The following is a 25,040-nucleotide window of genomic DNA, read 5'->3' as shown; positions in this document are numbered from 1 at the left end:
CCCTGTGTGGTGCCTAACTGTCTCACTGAGGCTCTGCTAACCAGAACCTCAGTGGTTATGCTCTCTCATTACTTTTAAATTGTCACTAACAGGCTAGTGACCAATTTTACCAATTCACATTGGCTTACTGGAACACCCTTATAATTCCCTAGTATATGGTACTAAGGTACCCAGGGTATTGGGGTTCCAGGAGATCCCTATGGGCTGCAGCATTTCTTTTGCCACCCATAGGGAGCTCTGACAATTGTTACACAGGCCTGCCACTGCAGCCTGAGTGAAATAACGTCCACGTTATTTCACAGCCATTTTACACTGCACTTAAGTAACTTATAAGTCACCTATATGTCTAACCTTTACCTGGTAAAGGTTAGGTGCAAAGTTACTTAGTGTGAGGGCACCCTGGCACTAGCCAAGGTGCCCCCACATTGTTCAGAGCCAATTCACTGAACTTTGTGAGTGCGGGGACACCATTACACACGTGCACTACATATAGGTCACTACCTATATGTAGCTTCACCATGGTAACTCCGAATATGGCCATGTAACATGTCTATGATCATGGAATTGCCCCCTCTATGCCATCCTGGCATTGTTGGTACAATTCCATGATCCCAGTGGTCTGTAGCACAGACCCTGGTACTGCCAGACTGCCCTTCCTGGGGTTTCTCTGCAGCTGCTGCTGCTGCCAACCCCTCAGACAGGCAGCTGCCCTCCTGGGGTCCAGCCAGGCCTGGCCCAGGATGGCAGAACAAAGAACTTCCTCTGAGAGAGGGTGTGACACCCTCTCCCTTTGGAAAATGGTGTGAAGGCAGGGGAGGAGTAGCCTCCCCCAGCCTCTGGAAATGCTTTGTTGGGCACAGATGTGCCCAATTCTGCATAAGCCAGTCTACACCGGTTCAGGGACCCCTTAGCCCCTGCTCTGGCGCGAAACTGGACAAAGGAAAGGGGAGTGACCACTCCCCTGACCTGCACCTCCCCTGGGAGGTGTCCAGAGCTCCTCCAGTGTGCTCCAGACCTCTGCCATCTTGGAAACAGAGGTGCTGCTGGCACACTGGACTGCTCTGAGTGGCCAGTGCCACCAGGTGACGTCAGAGACTCCTGCTGATAGGCTCCTTCAGGTGTTAGTAGCCTTTCCTCTCTCCTAGGTAGCCAAACCCTCTTTTCTGGCTATTTAGGGTCTCTGTCTCTGGGGAAACTTTAGATAACGAATGCATGAGCTCAGCCGAGTTCCTCTGCATCTCCCTCTTCACCTTCTGATAAGGAATCGACCGCTGACCGCGCTGGAAGCCTGCAAACCTGCAACATAGTAGCAAAGACGACTACTGCAACTCTGTAACGCTGATCCTGCCGCCTTCTCGACTGTTTTCCTGCTTGTGCATGCTGTGGGGGTAGTCTGCCTCCTCTCTGCACCAGAAGCTCCGAAGAAATCTCCCGTGGGTCGACGGAATCTTCCCCCTGCAACCGCAGGCACCAAAAAGCTGCATTTCCGGTCCCTTGGGTCTCCTCTCAGCACGACGAGCGAGGTCCCTCGAATCCAGCGACACCGTCCAAGTGACCCCCACAGTCCAGTGACTCTTCAGCCCAAGTTTGGTGGAGGTAAGTCCTTGCCTCACCTCGCTGGGCTGCATTGCTGGGAACCGCGACTTTGCAAGCTTCTCCGGCCCCTGTGCACTTCCGGCGGAAATCCTTTGTGCACAACCAAGCCTGGGTCCACGGCACTCTAACCTGCATTGCACGACTTTCTAAGTTGGTCTCCGGCGACGTGGGACTCCTTTGTGCAACTTCGGCGAGCACCGTTTCACGCATCCTCGTAGTGCCTGTTTCTGGCACTTCTCCGGGTGCTACCTGCTTCAGTGAGGGCTCTTTGTCTTGCTCGACGTCCCCTCTCTCTGCAGGTCCAATTTGCGACCTTCTGGTCCCTCCTGGGCCCCAGCAGCGTCCAAAAACGCCAAACGCACGATTTGCGTGTAGCAAGGCTTGTTGGCGTCCATCCGGCGGGAAAACACTTCTGCACGACTCTCCAAGGCGTGGGGGATCCATCCTCCAAAGGGGAAGTCTCTAGCCCTTGTCGTTCCTGCAGTATTCACAGTTCTTCAGCCTAGTAAGAGCTTCTTTGCACCAACCGCTGGCATTTCTTGGGCATCTGCCCATCTCCGAGTTGCTTGTGACTTTTGGACTTGGTCCCCTTGTTCCACAGGTACCCTCAGTCAGGAATCCATCGTTGTTGCATTGCTGATTTGTGTTTTCCTTGCATTTTCCCTCTAACACGACTCTTTTGTCCTTAGGGGAACTTTAGTGCACTTTGCACTCACTTTTCAGGGTCTTGGGGAGGGTTATTTTTCTAACTCTCACTATTTTCTAATAGTCCCAGCGACCCTCTACACGGTCACATAGGTTTGGGGTCCATTCGTGGTTCGCATTCCACTTCTGGAGTATATGGTTTGTGTTGCCCCTATCCCTATGTTTCCCCATTGCATCCTATTGTAACTATACATTGTTTGCACTGTTTTCTAAGACTATACTGCATATTTTTGCTATTGTGTATATATATCTTGTGTATATTTCCTATCCTCTCACTGAGGGTACACTCTAAGATACTTTGGCATATTGTCATAAAAATAAAGTACCTTTATTTTTAGTATAACTGTGTATTGTGTTTTCTTATGATATTGTGCATATGACACTAAGTGGTACTGTAGTAGCTTCACACGTCTCCTAGTTCAGCCTGAGCTGCTTTGCTAAGCTACCATTATCTATCAGCCTAAGCTGCTAGACACCCTATACACTAATAAGGGATAACTGGGCCTGGTGCAAGGTGCAAGTACCCCTTGGTACTCACTACAAGCCAGTCCAGCCTCCTACATTGGTTGTGCAGCGGTGGGATAAGTGCTTTGAGACTACTTACCACTCTTGTCATTGTACTTTTCATAAGAGAAAAATATACAAAACAAGGTCAGTGTATATACACATAGCCAAAAAGTTTTGCATTTCCTCTTTTCACTCTTTTCTAAGTGCTGAAAAGTACTTCTAAACTTTCAAAAAGTTCTTAAAAGTTTAAAAAGTTTTTTTCTGTCTTTCCAAAAAGTTCTGAAAACTTTTTTCTCTTTTTCTATCACTTTAACTCTCTCTAAAAATGTCTGGCACAGGCCAAAAAGTTGAACTGTCCAAACTTGCATATGATCACCTTAGCTGGAAAGGAGCAAGGAGTCTCTGCATAGAGAGAGGTTTGAGTGTAGGGAAGAATCCTTCCTTAGAACTGTTAATTAATATGCTTAGAGTACAGGATAAGGCCATAAGTGCCCAATCTGTAGAAAAAGTAGCTAATGGTTCTCAATCTGATCCAGGGACTCCCCCAGGAAAAGGTTCAGGAAAGAAACTTCTCAGCCTGCCCATTACTAGACAGTCTAGCATAGTTGGTACAGAGGTTGAATCACATCATACTGATGATGTGCTCTCACATTATGCTGGTAGCCAAGCTGTTAGGGTGCCCTCTGTAAGGGACAGGTCTCCTTCTGCTCATTCCCATCATACCTCTGTATCTAGAAATGTCCCTCCCACCCACCCTGATGACAGATTGTTAGAAAGGGAGCTCAATAGATTGAGAGTGGAACAAACCAGACTGAAGCTCAAGAAGCAACAGCTGGATTTGGATAGACAGTCTTTAGAATTAGAGAAGGAAAGACAGAAGTTGGGTTTAGATACCCATGGTGGCAGCAGCAGTATTCCCCATAGTCATCCTGCAAAAGAGCATGATTCCAGGAATCTGCACAAGATAGTTCCCCCTTATAAGGAGGGGGATGACATTAACAAGTGGTTTGCTGCACTTGAGAGGGCCTGTGTTGTACAGGATGTCCCTCAAAGGCAGTGGGCTGCTATCCTATGGCTATCATTTAGTGGAAAGGGTAGGGATAGACTCCTTACTGTGAAAGAAAGTGATGCCAATAATTTTACAGTTCTTAAGAATGCACTCCTGGATGGTTATGGCTTAACCACTGAACAGTACAGGATAAAGTTCAGAGAGACCAAAAAGGAGTCTTCACAAGACTGGGTTGATTTCATTGACCATTCAGTGAAGTCCTTGGAGGGGTGGTTACATGGCAGTAAAGTTACTGATTATGAAAGCCTGTATAACACAATCCTGAGAGAGCATATACTTAATAATTGTGTGTCTGATTTGTTGCACCAGTACCTGGTAGACTCTGATCTGACCTCTCCCCAAGAATTGGGAAAGAAGGCAGACAAATGGGTCAGAACAAGGGTGAACAGAAAAGTTCATACAGGGGGTGACAAAGATGGCAATAAGAAGAAAGATGGTGAAAAATCTCAAGATAAGCATGGGGATAAGGGTAAAACCAAAGATCCCACTTCAAATCTTAAACACTCTTCAGAGGGTGGGGATAAATCAAATTCTTCCTCTTCTTCCCAACCTGCACACATTAAAAAGCCTTGGTGCTTTGTGTGTAAAAACAGAGGCCATAGGCCAGGGGATAAGTCCTGTCCAGGTAAACCCCCTGAGCCTACCACCACTAATACATCAAGCTCTAGTGCCCCTAGCAGTAGTGGTACTAGTGGTGGGACTGCTGGCAACAGTCAAGCAAAGGGTGTAGTTGGGTTCACTTATGGGTCCATAGTGGAAACTGATGTAATCAGTCCCAAGACAGTTTCTGTCACACCTAGTGGCATTGGCCTTGCCACACTGGCTGCTTGTCCCCTTACAATGGATAAGTACAGGCAGACAGTTTCAATAAATGGTGTTGAGGCCTTGGCCTACAGGGACACAGGTGCCAGTTTCACTTTGGTGACTGAAAACCTAGTGCCTCCTGAACAACACATCATTGGACAACAGTACAAGATTATTGATGTCCATAACTCCACTAAGTTTCTTCCCTTAGCTATAATTCAGTTTAGTTGGGGTGGAGTTACTGGCCCTAAGCAGGTGGTGGTATCACCTAGCTTACCTGTAGACTGTCTCTTAGGTAATGACCTAGAGGCCTCAGGTTGGGCTGATGTAGAGTTTTATGCCCATGCAGCCATGCTGGGCATCCCTGAGGAATTGTTCCCTCTCATTTCAAGTGAAATGAAAAAGCAAAGGAGAGAAGGCCTGAAAACTCAGGATCCCTCTCCATCAACAGGTAAAAAGGGTATCACAGTATCCCCTAACCACCCTACCATTCAGGATACTATTCCTGTGGTGGGAGAAACCTCTCCTGGGGTGGCACCTGTTCCAAGGGAATCATCAGCTGGCAAAGCTGGACTCCCTGAGGTGGAAGTACCTCTCTGTGGGATAACTAACATTGGTGAGAAAAACAGCACCATTTTAGTTAACATGGAGCATCCCTCCAACCCTCCCAGAGAAACTTTACTGCAGAAACCCTGCACTACCTCACAACACTTAGGACAGCATCCCTGCCCTAGTGTGGAGCTCATAGGACAGCATCCCTGCCCTGCTCCAACTCAAGAGAAACAGCATCCCTGTTCTCTCTTCCAGCCAGATGGACAAAGTTTTTGCCCAGCTATGGCTTTTCTGAGACAGCATCCCTGTCTGGCATTTCCATCACTACAAATAGGTTCAGTGGACAATTCCCACTGCTCTAAACTAAAACTTACTGATAGAAACTCTGAAAATACATCTTCACATTGTTGCTTAGCTAAAAAACTTCAAACAGGGTGGTTTACATCCCCACAGGGAAGTAACCATATAGTGGATGATAAAGGGAGTAACCAGTCTATTGCAGAGCTACTCTCTACTTATCACCACTTAGACAATAAAGTCTCAACTGGCCAAGGTTAGCCTTATTGTCCTTCGTTTGGGGGGGGGTTGTGTGAGAAGGTAGCCTCTTTCTAGCCTTGTTACCCCCACTTTTGGCCTGTTTGTGAGTGTATGTCAGGGTGTTTGTCACTGTTTTCACTGTCTCACTGGGATCCTGATAGCCAGGCCTCAGTGCTCATAGTGAAAACATCATGTTTTCAGTATGGTTGTTATGTGTCACTGGGATCCTGCTGGTCAGGACCCCAGTGCTCATAGGTTTGTGGCCTATATGTATGTGTCACTGGGACCCTGTCACACAGGGCCCCAGTGCTCATAGGTGTGCATGTGTATGTTCCCTGTGTGGTGCCTAACTGTCTCACTGAGGCTCTGCTAACCAGAACCTCAGTGGTTATGCTCTCTCATTACTTTTAAATTGTCACTAACAGGCTAGTGACCAATTTTACCAATTCACATTGGCTTACTGGAACACCCTTATAATTCCCTAGTATATGGTACTAAGGTACCCAGGGTATTGGGGTTCCAGGAGATCCCTATGGGCTGCAGCATTTCTTTTGCCACCCATAGGGAGCTCTGACAATTGTTACACAGGCCTGCCACTGCAGCCTGAGTGAAATAACGTCCACGTTATTTCACAGCCATTTTACACTGCACTTAAGTAACTTATAAGTCACCTATATGTCTAACCTTTACCTGGTAAAGGTTAGGTGCAAAGTTACTTAGTGTGAGGGCACCCTGGCACTAGCCAAGGTGCCCCCACATTGTTCAGAGCCAATTCACTGAACTTTGTGAGTGCGGGGACACCATTACACACGTGCACTACATATAGGTCACTACCTATATGTAGCTTCACCATGGTAACTCCGAATATGGCCATGTAACATGTCTATGATCATGGAATTGCCCCCTCTATGCCATCCTGGCATTGTTGGTACAATTCCATGATCCCAGTGGTCTGTAGCACAGACCCTGGTACTGCCAGACTGCCCTTCCTGGGGTTTCTCTGCAGCTGCTGCTGCTGCCAACCCCTCAGACAGGCAGCTGCCCTCCTGGGGTCCAGCCAGGCCTGGCCCAGGATGGCAGAACAAAGAACTTCCTCTGAGAGAGGGTGTGACACCCTCTCCCTTTGGAAAATGGTGTGAAGGCAGGGGAGGAGTAGCCTCCCCCAGCCTCTGGAAATGCTTTGTTGGGCACAGATGTGCCCAATTCTGCATAAGCCAGTCTACACCGGTTCAGGGACCCCTTAGCCCCTGCTCTGGCGTGAAACTGGACAAAGGAAAGGGGAGTGACCACTCCCCTGACCTGCACCTCCCCTGGGAGGTGTCCAGAGCTCCTCCAGTGTGCTCCAGACCTCTGCCATCTTGGAAACAGAGGTGCTGCTGGCACACTGGACTGCTCTGAGTGGCCAGTGCCACCAGGTGACGTCAGAGACTCCTGCTGATAGGCTCCTTCAGGTGTTAGTAGCCTTTCCTCTCTCCTAGGTAGCCAAACCCTCTTTTCTGGCTATTTAGGGTCTCTGTCTCTGGGGAAACTTTAGATAACGAATGCATGAGCTCAGCCGAGTTCCTCTGCATCTCCCTCTTCACCTTCTGATAAGGAATCGACCGCTGACCGCGCTGGAAGCCTGCAAACCTGCAACATAGTAGCAAAGACGACTACTGCAACTCTGTAACGCTGATCCTGCCGCCTTCTCGACTGTTTTCCTGCTTGTGCATGCTGTGGGGGTAGTCTGCCTCCTCTCTGCACCAGAAGCTCCGAAGAAATCTCCCGTGGGTCGACGGAATCTTCCCCCTGCAACCGCAGGCACCAAAAAGCTGCATTTCCGGTCCCTTGGGTCTCCTCTCAGCACGACGAGCGAGGTCCCTCGAATCCAGCGACACCGTCCAAGTGACCCCCACAGTCCAGTGACTCTTCAGCCCAAGTTTGGTGGAGGTAAGTCCTTGCCTCACCTCGCTGGGCTGCATTGCTGGGAACCGCGACTTTGCAAGCTTCTCCGGCCCCTGTGCACTTCCGGCGGAAATCCTTCGTGCACAGCCAAGCCTGGGTCCACGGCACTCTAACCTGCATTGCACGACTTTCTAAGTTGGTCTCCGGCGACGTGGGACTCCTTTGTGCAACTTCGGCGAGCACCGTTTCACGCATCCTCGTAGTGCCTGTTTCTGGCACTTCTCCGGGTGCTACCTGCTTCAGTGAGGGCTCTTTGTCTTGCTCGACGTCCCCTCTCTCTGCAGGTCCAATTTGCGACCTTCTGGTCCCTCCTGGGCCCCAGCAGCGTCCAAAAACGCCAAACGCACGATTTGCGTGTAGCAAGGCTTGTTGGCGTCCATCCGGCGGGAAAACACTTCTGCACGACTCTCCAAGGCGTGGGGGATCCATCCTCCAAAGGGGAAGTCTCTAGCCCTTGTCGTTCCTGCAGTATTCACAGTTCTTCAGCCTAGTAAGAGCTTCTTTGCACCAACCGCTGGCATTTCTTGGGCATCTGCCCATCTCCGAGTTGCTTGTGACTTTTGGACTTGGTCCCCTTGTTCCACAGGTACCCTCAGTCAGGAATCCATCGTTGTTGCATTGCTGATTTGTGTTTTCCTTGCATTTTCCCTCTAACACGACTATTTTGTCCTTAGGGGAACTTTAGTGCACTTTGCACTCACTTTTCAGGGTCTTGGGGAGGGTTATTTTTCTAACTCTCACTATTTTCTAATAGTTCCAGCGACCCTCTACACGGTCACATAGGTTTGGGGTCCATTCGTGGTTCGCATTCCACTTCTGGAGTATATGGTTTGTGTTGCCCCTATCCCTATGTTTCCCCATTGCATCCTATTGTAACTATACATTGTTTGCACTGTTTTCTAAGACTATACTGCATATTTTTGCTATTGTGTATATATATCTTGTGTATATTTCCTATCCTCTCACTGAGGGTACACTCTAAGATACTTTGGCATATTGTCATAAAAATAAAGTACCTTTATTTTTAGTATAACTGTGTATTGTGTTTTCTTATGATATTGTGCATATGACACTAAGTGGTACTGTAGTAGCTTCACACGTCTCCTAGTTCAGCCTGAGCTGCTTTGCTAAGCTACCATTATCTATCAGCCTAAGCTGCTAGACACCCTATACACTAATAAGGGATAACTGGGCCTGGTGCAAGGTGCAAGTACCCCTTGGTACTCACTACAAGCCAGTCCAGCCTCCTACAGCAGGGGGGCACCTGTTTTTTGGTCCTGGGCTCAGCAGCCTTCTAGGGAAACCTACCAAACCCAGACATTTCTGAAAACTAGACACCCAAGGGAGTCCAGTGAGGTGTGATTTGCGTGGATCCCCCAATGTTTTCTCACCCAGAATCCTCAGCAAACCTCAAATTTAGGTAAAAAATCACTGCACTGGGGCACATTTCATACCACCCAATGTTCCCCTCAGTCTCCCGATAAAAATGATACCTCATTTGTGTAGGTGGGCCAAGTGCTTGTGAAAGGGAAGAGCCAAAAACATGTCGATATTGAGGGGGAACAAACGGGGTCCAAAAGGGCAGTTTACAAAAAAACATTTTTAGGCTGACAAGTGCAGCAGAATTTTTATCGGTATAGATGAGACAATGCTGGCTGGTAGGAATTTTGTGGATTCCTGCAGATTCCGGAAGGTTCCATCACAAAAACATGGGAAAAATGTGTGATTTCCAGCAAAGTTGGAGTTTTGCAGGGGATTGTGGGTACAAAAATGGTACGGGGTGCATGTGAAACACACCACCCTGGAATCACCCAGATGTTTAGTTTTCAGATGTGTCTAGGTCTTGTGGATTTTTCTACATGGCAGCATCCCAAAGTCCATAAAGTGCATCCCTTACCATTCCAAGTGGGACGATTTTGAGAGTAAGCCATGTTCTCATGGCCCAAATGTAAAACTAAAACCCAAAATAATCAAATGTGTTCTTGCTTGCTGTGGGATAAGATGTTTTAGAGTGCGAGGTAGAACTGAAAGACTGTTACCCCCTTCAGTTGTGGTGGGGGCGTAACCAGGCCCATACTGGTTGGTAGCCACCACCCCAATATTTTTTGTTTTTTTTAAATTCCCTGGCATCTAGTAGACTTTTTTGCCCCCCCGGAGTGTGGATCAGGGGTAATTGCCCCATCTGCCCACTGGTGGGCAGGCCAACTTTGGCCCCATTTATTTGGGGTGGGGGTATGGCCATACCCCACCCTCTTATTTTTGAAAAAAAAACTTCCCTGACCTCTGGTGGGCTTTCTGCTCCCCCTTGGGGGCAGATGGGCCTTCCAAAAATAGGCCCATCTGCCCCCAATGGGGGGCAGATATGGCCAACAGTAATGTGCCCGCATGGGGAGCAACCCTTACCCAAGAAAACACACGCATACACACTCACCAATCCCTGGTGTTGGCCTAACAAAAATCGGCCGATCTGCCCCCAAGGGGGGCAGAAATGGTATAAATACAATTTGCCCCCCCCCCCCCCAGGGAAGCGACCCTTGCCTAATGTAATGGGTCGCTCCCCATCTCTGAAAAAACAAACAAACAAAAAATAAATAATTAGCCCTGGGGCCTAGAGGTTTCTGCCCCCCGGGGCAGAAATGGCCTAAAAGAAATTTGCCCCCCCCCCCTCCCCCTCCCGGGGAGCGACCCTTGCCTAAGGGGTCTCTCACCATCTGTAAAACAACAACAACAAAAAATCCCTGGTAAGTGGTTTCTGCCCCCCTTGGGGGCAGATCGGCCTAATTAAAATAGGCAGAAATGGCCTAAAATAAATTTGCTCCCCAGGGGAACGACCTTCGCCTAAGGGGTCGCTCCCCTTGTGTGAAATTCACAAGAAAAAAAAAACCTCCCTGGTGTTTAGTGGTTTCTGTCCTCTTGGGGGCAGATTGGCCTCATAAAAATAGGCCAATCTGCCCCAAAGGGGGACAGAAATGGCCTAAATATAATTTGCCCCCTAGGGGAGCGACCCTTGCCTAAGGGGTCGCTCCCCACCTCTAAAAAAAAAACAAAACCATAAATTATCCCTGGTGCCTAGAGGTTTCTGCCCCCCCTGGGGGCAGAACAGGTCTTTAAAAAAAATGCCCCCCCGGGAGCGACCCTTGCCCCAAGGGGTCGCTCCCTCATGCCAATTTCCTAAAAAAAAACAAAATCCCTGGTGTCTAGCGGGCGTTTTAGCAGCCGGATTGCTTGCAATCCGGCTGCTAAAACGCTCAGAGAGACTTCAAAGGGAAGGAAACTCCTTTCCTTCCCTTTGAAGCCTCTCCGGCCTCCTCCCATCGCGCTGGATGCTGAGCTTCCAGCGCGATCGGAAGAGAAATGCAAAGCATTTCTCTTCCGATCACGTGGAGGAGGCCGGAGAGGCTTCAAAGGGAAGGAAAGGAGTTTCCTTCCCTTTGAAGTCTCTCTGAGCGATTGCGCGCTGACGTCACAGGGGGATGGGGAGGTCGGGGGTGGAAGGGGAAGGGCTTCCCCTTCCTTCCCTGCCTTGGGAGGGTGGGGGGGAACCCCACATAGGGAGCGCTGTGCCTCAGGATGTAACCATTACGTCCTGGGCACAGAAGGGGTTAATTCTCCTGATTAAGGTTTTATGTTTGCCGTGCCTTTGCCTACCGGATGCTTGAAACACTTGTTTTATTCTTAATCTGTTAATTTATGTTTTAGTGGGACCGCAGCCTGGTCTGTGCTTTTTATGTAACTCTCTGTCCAGTCTCTTCACACATATATAATTTGAAGCCCATGACTTTAAATACAGTGTTTAAAATTTTTATCATTTCAACCCGGAAGGTGGAGGACATTGCTTAGCATTTCTTGATTTTCTGCCAGACAATGGTATTCTAAAGCAAAAAGATATGTTTTTTTTAAATCTAACACTGTATCATAATTCTACTTCATTCAAATAATCCGGGTACTTGTCTTCTTTCCTCCTTCTTAACCATCTGAAACAGGGGAGATCCTATATAGGTTGGACCCCAAAAAGGCTCTCAGCCTATTCAGTTATTGTTCAAGAGAAATCAGACTGCGGAAACAATTGTAGTCCTAGTTTTGGCACTGCTTCCTGACCGAAAGTGAGGTTGACCCTCCTGTGCTTCATAGCTTTGCTTCTTAAAAGGGTGGTCCACATTTCCTCAGACTCCCTATCCTCCCATCCTCTCATGCCCCCAATGGATTAATTATGTACATTGATGGAGCAATCAACCAAAGGAAGAAATATTCAATAGAAGAATGAGTCACTTACCTTTGTTAATGCTTATTCTGATCCATACTCTGTGTTCCTGCCTTCACCCCCAAAGTCTCCTTTGTTGCCAGGATATGCATGAAGGGCATACGTTGGTGTTGGTAGCTCTTTTGTTTTAGCTCTGTTGCTGCCTCGCTTCTGTGATCGAGGAAAGTCGTGGGTGCTGGTCATGTTTTATTAGAGGTTAAGCTCCCCCAGTATTGATGACCATGACCTTCTTCACAAGGGTCACTCTAGCACCACTTGGCACTCACACAGCAGGTGTGTGGAGCAAACATGAAATGACACTCAATAATTCTATAGACTCGTCTTAGACATCCCCGCCCTAGAACATATCACAGAACACCTGAAAAACCTCCACTGGCTTACCGTCGAGAAAAGGATCAACTTCATTCTCCTCGTACATGCCTACAGAGGCTTCCACGACAGCGGACCCAGCTACCTCAACCACCGCACGACATGGTACTCCCCTTCCAGACCTCTCAGCGTGTCCCAGCAGTCGCTCACCAACGTACCCCGCTTAAAGAAGTCCTCGGCCTGAGGAAGATCTTTTTCATACCTGGCAGCAAAAGGTTGAAACACCTTAGCTCCTCACCTCATAGAGTCGCCATTGCTTCCTCAGTTTAGGAAGCACCTCGAGACCTGGCTCTTCAACTGATCTCTGAGGACACCCCTCAGTGCCTTGAGACCCTATGGGTGAGTAGTGCACTCTAAAAATACATGATTGTTTGAGTAATCCGTGGAAAGCCAAGAACTAGAAAAGGCAGTACTAAATCTAGGATATTTATCATTTTCAAGTCTCTGTATGGAGCTTTGCAGATTCAGAGATCATTTGTAATGTAGGCCCAAGCAGCAAAGAAGAATTTCTGGTGCTTCCTGTCGCCCTACCACCGGCGTGACTATTTTACATGAATAACTGGTACTCCAGATCATCTCTCACCCACAAGTAGCTTTGTCTCTCCCTCCTCAGCTTAACTCATTTATTCTTTCCCTCACATCATTTTTCTACTGGCTAGTGATGACCTCAGCTCTGCTCTAGTATCTTCCTTTCATTGTCTCCTTCACTACTGTTCTTGAAAACGTATATTTAACCCTTTGCGTGCGTCGGACGGTTGGGAGCCAGATTCCCTGCTGCAAAAAACAGTCTCAGGAGGTTGGGAACAGCTTCCCCATCTCCCAATGCTGTTTTTTGGTTTTCAGGGAAATGACGATCAGTGCTTGCGGCACGCTGACATAATTTCTCTGAAAACTAAAGTGAAATGAGGCGATCGGCTCATTTCACTTTCTCTACCTGGTGCTCGTAGGCTACATCAGCCCCGAGCACCAATCCAGACAGGAGAGGTATAATTTGAAAGGGGAGAATCTCCCCTTTTCAATTGTACTCCTCCCAAGTGGATCCCTGCTTGGAGAGCGCCCAAGAAGGGCCATCCCTTAGCAAGGATCCACTCCACTAGACACCAGGGAATGGTGAGTGACCCCTCGGGCAAAGGCTTTTGCTCCCCCTATAATGTTTTTGGCAGAATTCAGTTTTTCTTCCCCCCAGATGGAAAACTCACTAGCACACCTGGGATTGCCCCCATCTGCCCCTGTGGGGCAGATGGGGGCAATAGCCACCAATGTGTTCCCCTGGGGGAGGCAGAAAGCCCACTAAGCACTAGGGATTTTTTTTTATTGGTGTAGGGGTGGGTCAGCCCAGTATGGAGGGCAGATGGAGTCAATAGCCCCTGGTCTGTCCCTGGGGGGAAGAAAGCCTAGTAGGCACCAGGAACTATTAGGGGTGGGGGCTGCCTAGAATGGGCATGGCAATGTCCCCACCCCACAAAATGGGCACAGTCTTTCTGCCCCCTTGCTGACTAAATCATCTCATCCCAATGTCAAGGAAAAGGAGATTTGACTCTTTGTGGTGTTGACTTCACCTATGGGCCAGCAGAGCGTGGCTAACTCCCAATATCGTCCCACTTGCAATGGTGGGCGGCTGCACATTTGGGCTTCAGTAGGCTGTTACCTGGAAAAACCTACCGACCAAGTCACTTCTGAAAAGTAGACATCTGGGGAAGACCAGGGTGGTGTGCTTCAAATGCACCCATACCATTTTCTTACACACAATGCCCTGCAAACTCCCTCTTTGCCTGAAGTCACTAATTTTCCCTACATTTCTGTGAGGGAAACGTCCAGAATCTGGTGAGAATCCACAAAATTCATACCACCTAGCATTGCCCCATCTGTGCCGATAAAAACTTTGCCCCACTTGTGTGGCTGGGCCTAGTGCCAGTGACAGTAATGGATCCAATCGGGGTCAGTAGGAGTTCTTCCATTGTCCTTGGTTTGATCCGTTCATGTTGCAGCACTAGGCCCAGCTACACAGGTGGGGCAGCGTTTTATTGGCACAGGTGGGGCAATGCTGGGTGGTAGGGAGTTTGTGGTTCTCCATAGTTTCCAGAACTTTCCATCACAGAAATCTGAGGAAAATTAGTTTGTTTTTTCGCAGTTTGTGGTTTGCCAGGGATTCTGGGTAATAAAACATGGGGAGAGCCACCCAGGTCAGCCCATCCTGGATACCCCTACGTATCTAGTTTTTAAAAATGTGGAGGTTGGCTAGGTTTTCCTAGGATCCGGCGAAGCTAAGTTCCAAAATCTAGAGCTACCCACATTGGAAGAAGGAGGTCAGCGTTCTGTGGAAAAATGCGGTGGATACATGGCCTGTTTCTTGTCGCTTCACTAGGTCCACCCACACAAGTGAGGTATCATTTTTATCAGGAGTCTTGGGGGAATGCTGGGGAAAGGAAGTTTGGGGGTCCCCACAGTTTCCAGAACTTTCCATCACAGAAATGTGTGGAACATTGTTTTTTAGACACATTTTGAGGTTTACAACTGATTCTGGGTAACAGAACCTGAAGAGAGCCACACAAGCCATCCCATCCTGGATTCCCCTAGGTTTCTAGTTTAACAAAATGTACAGGTTTGCAAAGTTTCCGTAGGTGCAGTCTAAGCTAGAGCCAAAAATGTACAGCTAGTCACATTGTGAAAAAAGGTCCAGTTTTTTAGTGGAATAATGTGCTGTGTCCACATTGTGTTTTGGGACGTTTCCTGTCGCAGGCAGTAAGTCTACCCAGACAGGTGAGGTACCACTTTTATCGGGTGACTTGGGGGAACACAGAATAGTAGAACAAGTGTTATTACCAATTGTCTTTCTCTGTATTTGTGGCTTCCAAATGTAAGACAGTGTGTAAGAAAGAAGTCATGCTGAGAAATGCCCTCTAATTCACAAGCTATTTTGAGTAACCACAAATTCAGAGATGTGCAAATAACCACTACTTCTAAACTCCATGTCTTGTACCCATTTCGGAAATACGTTTATTTCCTTGATACCTATTTTTTACTCTTTATATTTTACCAAATGAATTACTGTATACCAGGTACACAATGAAAACCCATTGCAAGGGGCAGCTCAGTTATTGACTCTGGGTACCTAGGGTTCTTCGTGAACGTACAAGCCACAACCAGAAGGGTCCAGTGGACGTAATGGTATATTGCTTTCGAAATCTGCCATAGTTAGAAGTTACACATGAAAACATAGACACAAATGACAATTTTTTTTCCAGGTCAATTTCAATATTTTTATATTTCAACTATTACTTTCTATAGGAAAACCTTGAATGATCTACACAAATGACCCCTTGCTGAATTCAGAATTTTGTCTACTTTTTAGAAATGTATAGCTTTCTGGGATCCATTGTTGGTTTCACACCCATTTCTACCTCTTACTGGAAGGAGGTTGAAAGCAAAAAAGATAGGGAAAATGGGCTGTGTCCCAATAAAATGCCAAAACTGTGTTGAAAAATGTGGTTTTCTGACTCAAGTCTGCCTGTTCCTGAAAGCTAGTAAGATGGAGATTTTAGCACCGCAAACCCTTTATTGATGCCATTCGCAGGGAAAAAACAGAGGCATTCTTCTGCTGCACTTTTTTCCCCCATTTTCCCCCCAAACCCCAAATTTAGCTGTATTTTGACTAATTTATCTGCCCCCTCCAGGGGAATCCACAAGCCCTGGCTACCTTTAGAATTCCCAGGATGTTGGGGAATAAATGACATAAATTTAGAGTGGATATCTTATGTGGACAATAAGTTATGGGGGCATAAGCGCGAATTACCCGAAATAGCTTAAAAAAGGCATAGCACAGGGGTGGGGGAGGGGGCGGCTTAGCAGCGATGGTGTTAATTATGATCTCTGGATATTACTCTGCATCAAAAATTGTGATTATTTCTCCTCTCACTTTTTGTTTATGGTTCTACTGTGCAAAACGCCCTGTCGCCCCATTTTTTACTCCTTTTGCTATATAAACATATTTTAAATGCAAAAAATATCCTCTTTAAGGCGCCCACCAGTTTAGTGGAATTTTTAGGTTTCATTGCGAAATTCTTGCAGCACTTAGAAGTGGACGCACCTTAGCCCTTTAATGGAGCCTCGCACGGATAGTCACAATTATTTCATTTTCGTGTAACTGTAATATCTAGCCGAGGGTTGACTGAATTGTAAGCAGCTTTAAAAAAAATGCTAATTGCATTAAGGGGGATGTTTGACACCATGTAATTATTGCGTCACTCTGCCCTTTTCATATGATTATGCTGCGACACTTTTAACTAAAGGCCTATATGTGCAGCAGACAATACAAACCCCTAGTGATCAGCACCCCCCCAACAACTATTTAATCGAATTGTTTTTATTCCGATTCTTTATTGTTTGAAATGAAATAATGACTGCAATTTACAGAAAAAAATAGCTAGAGATGCATTTATTTCTCATTATGTGTTTTCTAATGAATATTTGCATGTGTATGTGACGTCAATCAATTGTAAGATGTTAATAGAATTTGTAACACACAAAGACTGAGGAAACACTGAGGGCTTCCTGCAGATTGGGATTTGAGTCAGTAATATTGCACTAGGCCCCCCACTGAGCTGCCAGACCTGCAGTTGTGCTGGATTTCCATGCACAGATTCAGCTAGGCTTTACATAGCAGAATGTATCCTAGGAAAGTGTGTTGTATGGTTGCATTGTTTGCAATTCTGTTCGGGTGCCACTGCATGTTTGTGCCTGAATCCAGATTTCGGTGGCGCCCAGGACATTAGTGTTAGACAGATCTTACCCCTAAGGTGAAAAGCAATAGCATGTTCCCTTCCACTTATTATCCTTGTCAACATCTTTTGGTCCTAAAACCATACGGAGGACACTGGAACCCCACAACGCTGCCTGGGAACAAACCCGAAGACCCATTCGATGGCTACACAGACTACAAGAGATGCATGAAAGAACTGAATACTGCACACTTCCGGAAAGCTTTCAATCAGGGAAACTCCTTACGGGCCACTATACAAACCCTTTTACAAGGGTCTGGCCATTCTAGACAGTCAAGAATAGAACAACACTGGCGATTACACATTGGTGATACCTTGGAAGCAGACCTATTGACTTTGCCAGTGTCCCTCCCCCCCCCCCCAGATGGACACCATGCACACAAAAGGAAAAGTGGGGCAGGAAGGGGCAGTGAGAGAAAACAGTACCTCATGCATTACAATGCAAAGTCTGACGTCAGCAGTGAAACAATGAAACTCATCCACTCAATACACAGTGAGACTGAAATGCTCCTTGGACATGATAAACATAGCAAGAGGTAGGAAAGATCTCAAATCAGGAGCAGGGAACTAAGATGCACAAGCGACTTAAAAAAACAAGACCAAGGGACAGACACAAAGTTCTTTAGAAGTCCATATTGGATACAGTACAGTAGGTCTGCCACCAACAAGCAGCTAACACTATCTGAAGGCGAGACCCGAGAGCGGACCCAGTCCCAACTAGACCATGGGCCAGATATCCCATTATTTGTCCGAGTGTTCTCCCTCCTCATTAGAAAGGCCTTGAATCTTGATCACCACCTTAATGTCATCCAACTAAATAACCTTGAAATTTTCATTGAATCTAATGGTCTCAGTTAAGGACAACATGTGTAGAGCATTGTAAAAAACATAACTGATATTGTTACAGGGTAAGCAAATTATAAATCAGTGTAGTGGGCAATACTAGTGTACATTGAAACTTGATATAGCCAAAATTGTATACTTTCTTGAAACCTATTGGCTTGGATTTTTTTCTAATAATGTCATGTATCCTATATTCTTTGCAGGATGCAAATGAAGACCCTGGGGAAGATGTGGCTCTCCTTTCTGTTAGTTTTGAAGACACAGAAGCTTCTCAGGTGTTCCCAAAACTGTACCTCTCCCCCCGCATCGAGCAGTGAGTACATATTAATGGACTTTTCTTTACTGAATATTCACAATGGTGTATGTGTTAAAAGGTTTTAAACATGCAACCAACAAGAATGCTTTGGCTGACATAAATGCACAAACAGTTGGTTAATTACATTTTGCCTTCATCCCTTAAGAACAAATGTGTGCATCATTGACAGAAGCTGGTAGCGATGGCGAAAAGAACAAACTATCTCAAAACACTTTTAAGAAATCTTTGGATGCCTCTTACAGATGTGTGGGCATTGGCTGGATTCTCTGGATGGTCATCCTTCTCAATGGACACCTGAATGTGCAGTACTTCCATAGAAGAAGAGATTGCTTCTGGAAAGCGTGTATTTCTCCAGGGATGCTTGAAAGCAGACCTTGGGGGTGATTCTGATTCTGGCGGGCGGCGGAGGCCGCCCGCCAGAATTCCGCCCCCAAAATACCGCGCCGCGGTCAAAAGACCGCGGCGGGTATTTCAAGTTTTCCCCTGGGCTGGCGGGCGGCCGCCAAAAGGCCGCCCGCCAGCCCAGGGGAAAACGACCTTCCCACGAGGATGCCGGCTCGTAATCGAGCCGGCGGAGTGGGAAGGTGCGACGGGTGCATTTGCACCCGTCGCGTATTTCACTGTCTGCCAAGCAGACAGTGAAATACTTGTAGGGGCCCTCTTACGGGGGCCCCTGCAGTGCCCATGCCAGTGGCATGGGCACTGCAGGGGCCCCCAGGGGCCCCGCGACCCCCCCTACCGCCATCCGGTTCCCGGCGGGCGGACCGCCGGGAACTGGATGGCGGTAGGGGGGGTCGGAATCCCCTCGGCGGCGCAGCTAGCTGCGCCGCCTTGGAGGATTCAACAGGGCAGCGGTACACTGGCGGGAGCCCGCCAGTGTTGCCGGTCTGACCGCGGCTTTACCGCCGCGGTCAGAATGCCCTGCGGGGCACCGCCGGCCTGTCGGCGGTACTCCCGCCGACCCTGGCCCCGGCGGTCTAAGACCGCCAGGGTCAGAATCACCCCCCTTGACTCCTTTATGTAGAACCTGTATGTTGCCATGTTCATGCTCGGTTACTCGTTAATTGTAGCAACATACAGACCTGCAAATGTCCTCGTCTTCTCTGGTAGGTTTTCTATTCCCTTCCCTCAAATGTGGTTATCATTGCCACATACTTGGCTCGTGTGCATCCCTGTGCGCTCCTTTGTGGTTGCATAATTTTTTTAGACCTAGGTCTCCTTTGTAGTCGCACCAGGGTTGACCAGTATTACCAAAAACTGTCCATATCTACTGTCAGCTCCTTCTTTGCAGTTGTTAGAACGACACAAGAAGAGACAACAAAGAGCTGAACTTTTTTAAGTTATTCCAAGTAAAGTGCACATCACAACAACTCCTTCCTTCATGACCACTAAGGTACTCACCGAAACGAAACACAACTTGGTCAAATGTTGCACATTCCACAATACTCTCATCAGCACTGGGAACAACTCTTGAGTACATAGCGAGTAAATCTCTGTACTCGCACACAAACTACCACAGGCTCCTTCCCCCGCAGCACTGGTCTTCACAGAGGTACGGTCGTTGAATATTCCTGTCCTTTTTATTTCTGGTTTACACATTGAAATGTTGTAAGAGAGCAGGGATGATTGGGATACTCCTGGAGATGAGTGTTATAGCTACAGCCATGGAGTTAGGCTCCTTTACCTGACAGCCAGGGTTCAGAAGGTGGGATTCCTGTTGCACCTTCCTTTAAATGTTCTCTTTGACCCTTCATGAGGGAGCCACTTCGTGGTCTTTCTAAGAGGTGTGTCTCATGACTCCTGACTGCTTGTCTTGGATTCAGATGTACCCCTTCTCTATACTCCTACCACACAGGCCCCGGCTCTAATTTCCCAATCGAGCTGGTGCTGGCCGTGCATTAGCTCACTCTGCGTGGAATTCGTTTGCTTCATCCGCCTTATTTGTGGCTGGTTTTTTTAGTCCAACACCCTGAGAGATTCTGCTTGTGAGAGCAAGTTACTCCCTGGCTCCAAGCCCTTTCCCGGTTCTTGGTTGGGTTCCCAAGTTCACTTAACCCCAGCTGGGATTAACGAAGGCTTAAACCAAGCACACCTCGTAGACGAACATCCACAACACATTTTTGGAAAGTGAAATATTGCATTACATAGTTCAGGGCAAACAAATATTCATTAATCATTGTTTCGAACAAAAATCCTGCTAAGTTTGGAACTTCGGTTACTTTGCTCACGGTGCCTGTTATAAGCGCTCGTTGTTATCATGTTTTAATAGCAGACCGGAAGTGCTATGAGTTGTGAAATAACTTTACTTTTTATGATTGTGGGAAGCCATGAGACATGTTACTGGAAGCATCGAGTGGGAGAGGAATTCGGGAACACTATGCCTTTCTGCTTCCTTCAAAATGAGAAAGAGGCTTAATTTGCCATAAAAAGTTGCAGAATAAATAAATGCAAAATGTATTGTGTTTGAATGTCTTTTCCAGTCTGTCTTGCGTTAGTTTATGTGAAATTACAAATCACACAGAGTTGTGACCCATGACCACTGTATGTATTTTCTTGTAATAAAGCCCTCATTAATACATAACCCCTCTCCAGCCTATTCAGTGCATGTAAGAAACAGGCTGGGATTGCCTGAACAGGTTTAAAGGACACTTATGAAAACCGTTTACTTGTAGCTTGTAAAAAAGACACGTTAAGGAGATGGTAACTTTAATTAGAAAGCCACAGGCATGATGATGAGGCCAGAGACATACCAAGTTTCAGGAATTAAGAATGGTCGTTTTGAGATAGGTATGAATTGATTTAGCAAAAGTCTACAGAATCTCATCCAGAAAAGCGCATTTAGGTGCCTATGCTTAAGTCTGTACACTTTGTAGATTCCCTCATTTTGGGGTTCATACGTATTCCCCAGTATTTCACTTGTAGTGTAAGATTTTTGTAGCCCTTTGATGCAAGTCTCCTTCCTGCATCTAGACCAGGCTGATTCCCAGCTGGCACACAGCCTACAGCTCTACATGGAAAATGGTTTCATTATGGAGAAATCCATTCTCTTATACCCCAGGGCCCACCTGGATCTTCGCACCTTCAAATACACTTTCTCCTTTTTTTGGTGCATTTCAAAGGCATGCACTGTTTTCGGAATATATACAAAGATCCAACTTTATGTGTGACAACCAGGTTTTGCTTTGTCACCTCCTTAACATACCATTATCCTTTTTTATTTCCCACTGCTCACCCTGGCTTCCTCCTTGCATATGAAGGCAAACATTTCCATTCAAAAAGTGGATTTCTGCATGGAAAGTAGAATTTTGTGACTCAGGGACTTCTGATTAATACTCTGTTTTGTTTCAGGGGGTGGTAACCACTACATAACATCTATGTAAATCTGATCTACAACTTTGATCACCCAGAGTAGAAATTAGGGTGTGAATTTGGAGAAGGCATACTCTCTGGATACTAAGTCTAGTGATCTTTGGGTACCTCTCCATATGTATGTTCATGCATGATTCACGAAGGATTGTGGCTACTTGTGCGCACCGTGACGTGCAACAGACCTCTGATGGGACATTGAGTAGTGTAAGACACAGATCATACAGGGAAGGGTCTGATTTCTTTCTTCCTTGTACACTAATGCTCACACAGGGGGAAAAGGAGTATTGTGTATGTTTACATTGTCATATAATAGGGATGTGCTAAAGTGAACACGCACTGTAGGAGAGGGTCCCTTTAATCATAAAATTGCTTAGGAACTTGCTCCCCATACCCACAACCTCCCAACATTGCAGGGCATTTTTTTTTTATATCTGGAGCACTCTGGGCTTAAGCATTCATAATTCTTTTTCACAAAATGTATCCAGAATAAATTTGCATCCCCTTTTGCCACATGTTGTGGATTCTAATAGAGATCAGGGTTTTAAAATTCCTCTAGAAAGGACAAAGGAAATGGAAAAAATATAGGAACTTTTTTTTGGGGTGGGGGATGGCGTGTGGTGCAAGAAACTGTATAGTTGTTTTTTATTTTCGAAAAATGACCTCAACAAAAGGTTTGCTCTGCCGAGATCACCCTCCTACCAGCTCACAGGAGCAGGCAGAGTTGAAAAAAAAAATGTTTTCCAATTTTTTTTTGCATTTTTCTGAGTGGTAGTCGATTTTTCCTATTTGTGGTTTCTACTAATTTATAGTTGATGAAACAGGAGTGCAACCCATTGGTGAGCCTATAAATGTAAAAAGTGCACAGTTTGGCATTCAGCAGTGGGCCATTTGTGTACATCGCTCATGGTTTTCTTAGAGAAATTAATGCTTGATATAAAAAAAATTGACAATGAGTAGAAAAGAAATAGAAAGATGTAACCTTGAAATCATTTGTGATTGCTTTACCTCCATGGCTGATTTACAAAAGTAATATACCATTACATCCGCCATACCCTTCTGGGATATATATAGTATTTGTTGGTTGTCCAAAGAATTCTACACCAGAACCAACTATGCATCAGTTCACATTGTGAAATATAATGAGTGAAAAATGAGCATGAAGGACACCTATGCATTTTTTAAATGTGCCCAAGATACCAAGTTTAGGAATAGTGGCTGTTAGTATAACACTGAATTTTGAGTTGCTGTATTCTTTCCTGAGCGCTGGCTTACATTTGGAAGCCAAAAATGGAGGAAATGCAATTGATAATAACAAAGGTTATACTCTGTTCCTACAATTTTCCTGGTATAAAGAGTACCTGACTTGTGTAGGTGGGCCAGTAGCTCACAACAGGAAAAGCCGAAAAAGCAATGCGTACGCTTCAAATTTTCACCATGAAAATTGTCCAGTTTTGGTGATGTGGGTAGCAGAGGTATTTTGGCGTGGGTTCGGCTGCCACCTAGGGAAACCTGATAAACCCAGAAATTTCTGAAAACTAGTCTCCCAGGGGATTTCTGTGTGTTTAAATTTCAGGATTATGGCGGAATCACAAAATTCCCTCCATCTGGCGTCCCCGCTATTATCCCGATTAAAACGGTACCACACTTATGTGGCTTAGGCGATTACCTGAGACAAGACAAGACACCGTCATTGATTCACCTCTAGATTTCAGAAATGCCCAGGGTTTGTAGGGTTCCCTGGTTGCTAGCGGACACAATAGTCTGAATAGTGCAGAAATTCACCTTGGCAAGTGAGAAGATATTGTTATTTACCTCCTTCTGCCAGCCCATGTGCCACAAGTGCGACCAAAAAAATCCAAATTTCCTCTATCATGCCTAGCTTGATGTTAGAAGGACCACCACCACCTAGTTAAAAAAATATTTATCTCTGGCATCCAGGAGGCTCTTTGTCCCCCGCAAACCCCCTAACCAGAGAGCATCCTTGGGGTAAAGACATCTGGCTTCCTCCAGTGCGTGTGCAGAAAGACTGTTAAGCTATTATGGGTTGAGAGCATGGCACGAAACTTCAATGGGTTGCCCAGCCTCCTTATTAAAAAAAAATAATAATAACCCTGGTGTATAGTGGGCTTTCTGGACCACCACCCCTTCATTAAAAAAAATAAAAAAGTAAATCCCTGCTATCTATGTGCTTTCTGCCTCACCACCCCAAACCCCTTTGGGCAGACTGTAGTTAAACCCCTCATCTGCAACCATGGGCAGAAAGACTGTGATGACTATTTTGGCCTGGGGTGTGAGACGACACCAGGGTGGGCCACCTCTCCCCTCTTTTTTTGTTAATTGGTCCATGGCGTCCAGTGGGCATTCTGTCACCCCACTTCCTGGTCGGTAGATTTGGCCAACCACACCCCTTCTTTTATTTCATAGAAAATCCATGATGTTTATTGGGTGTTCTGCCCATGCTGGTCGGGGGGGGGAGGGGGGTGATTTGGGGGTAAATCCTCCCAATCCTCTCTCATCTAGGGAGTTCTATTTTTCTTAAATTTGGGGGAACGCTTGCCCTTGCCTGGGTGGTTGTTCCCCTTCCCGCTGTGTAGTGGGTGGATCCCTGCTTGGGGTTTGCAGTCATGCAAGGATCCCCAAGCTGGTATCCGCTTAGTAGTGGTATCTCTGCAAGGGTGACATGTCCACTACATTCAAGTGGTTAATACTAAGTAATAACGATTTACCCTTAAATGCCAGTTGATTTCAACAAATCTTGTTCACAATAAATATGTCAGGCCTTCTGTTCTTATTATAACTTTTCATTATATACAGATTACGTCCATAGCCTTGATCAGTGGTTTGTCACCATAACCAACACAGTTCTGCTGTATCAATCATAAGCTTACTCACAAACCTAAAAGTGCAATACAGGCACTTTTTTCAGTGGAAGCATACAACTTCTGCCAATCAAATGCTGTACTCAAGGTAACCTTCATGAATGGAGCCTAAACCCTTCTGTGCACTTCTGAGCACATAAGGTCTGGGGACAGATTTGCTGTTAGCTATACCTAAGAAGTGATTCCTTTCATCATTCAGCCAAAATGATTTTTTGTATAAAAAAAAAATAAGTACAGGTTCATAAACATAGGTCTGCAAGGAAAGTCAGGATTAGAGATCTAAAAGCAAAGAACTGTTAAGTGTGGATGTACGAAACGCTTTAATCCCAATCCTTATTTCCTTTCATTAAAACCTAAACATGCAAGGAGCTTTGTTGTGTTCTCTGGTCCTGCTCTCACTCTGCACCTCCCTCTCCTTTCTGAACAGTAGGCGAGGTGCTGAACAGGGGGCAATTTGTATTTTCCCTGCCCCGGGACAGCTGTTATGATATTGCTAGTTACCAAACCAACA

At 46.3% G+C, this 25,040-nt stretch overlaps 1 protein-coding gene across 3 annotated transcripts in view; it reads left to right on the top strand.

Annotated features, from left to right (window-relative positions):
- The window catches only part of BABAM2 (BRISC and BRCA1 A complex member 2), a 795,977-nt gene that overhangs the window by 370,854 nt on the left and 400,083 nt on the right, over positions 1 to 25,040 (top strand). For all 3 annotated transcript variants that reach the window (XM_069236219.1, XM_069236221.1, XM_069236218.1), the window contains exon 7: positions 18,169 to 18,278. In XM_069236219.1, the coding sequence (XP_069092320.1) occupies positions 18,169 to 18,278 (110 nt within the window). The remainder of the gene's footprint in view (positions 1 to 18,168; positions 18,279 to 25,040) is intronic.

The sequence above is a fragment of the Pleurodeles waltl genome, chromosome 5 (assembly GCF_031143425.1).
Source record: "Pleurodeles waltl isolate 20211129_DDA chromosome 5, aPleWal1.hap1.20221129, whole genome shotgun sequence".
Taxonomy (NCBI): Eukaryota; Metazoa; Chordata; class Amphibia; order Caudata; family Salamandridae; genus Pleurodeles; species Pleurodeles waltl.
This window is presented reverse-complemented; position numbering and strand designations above follow the sequence as displayed.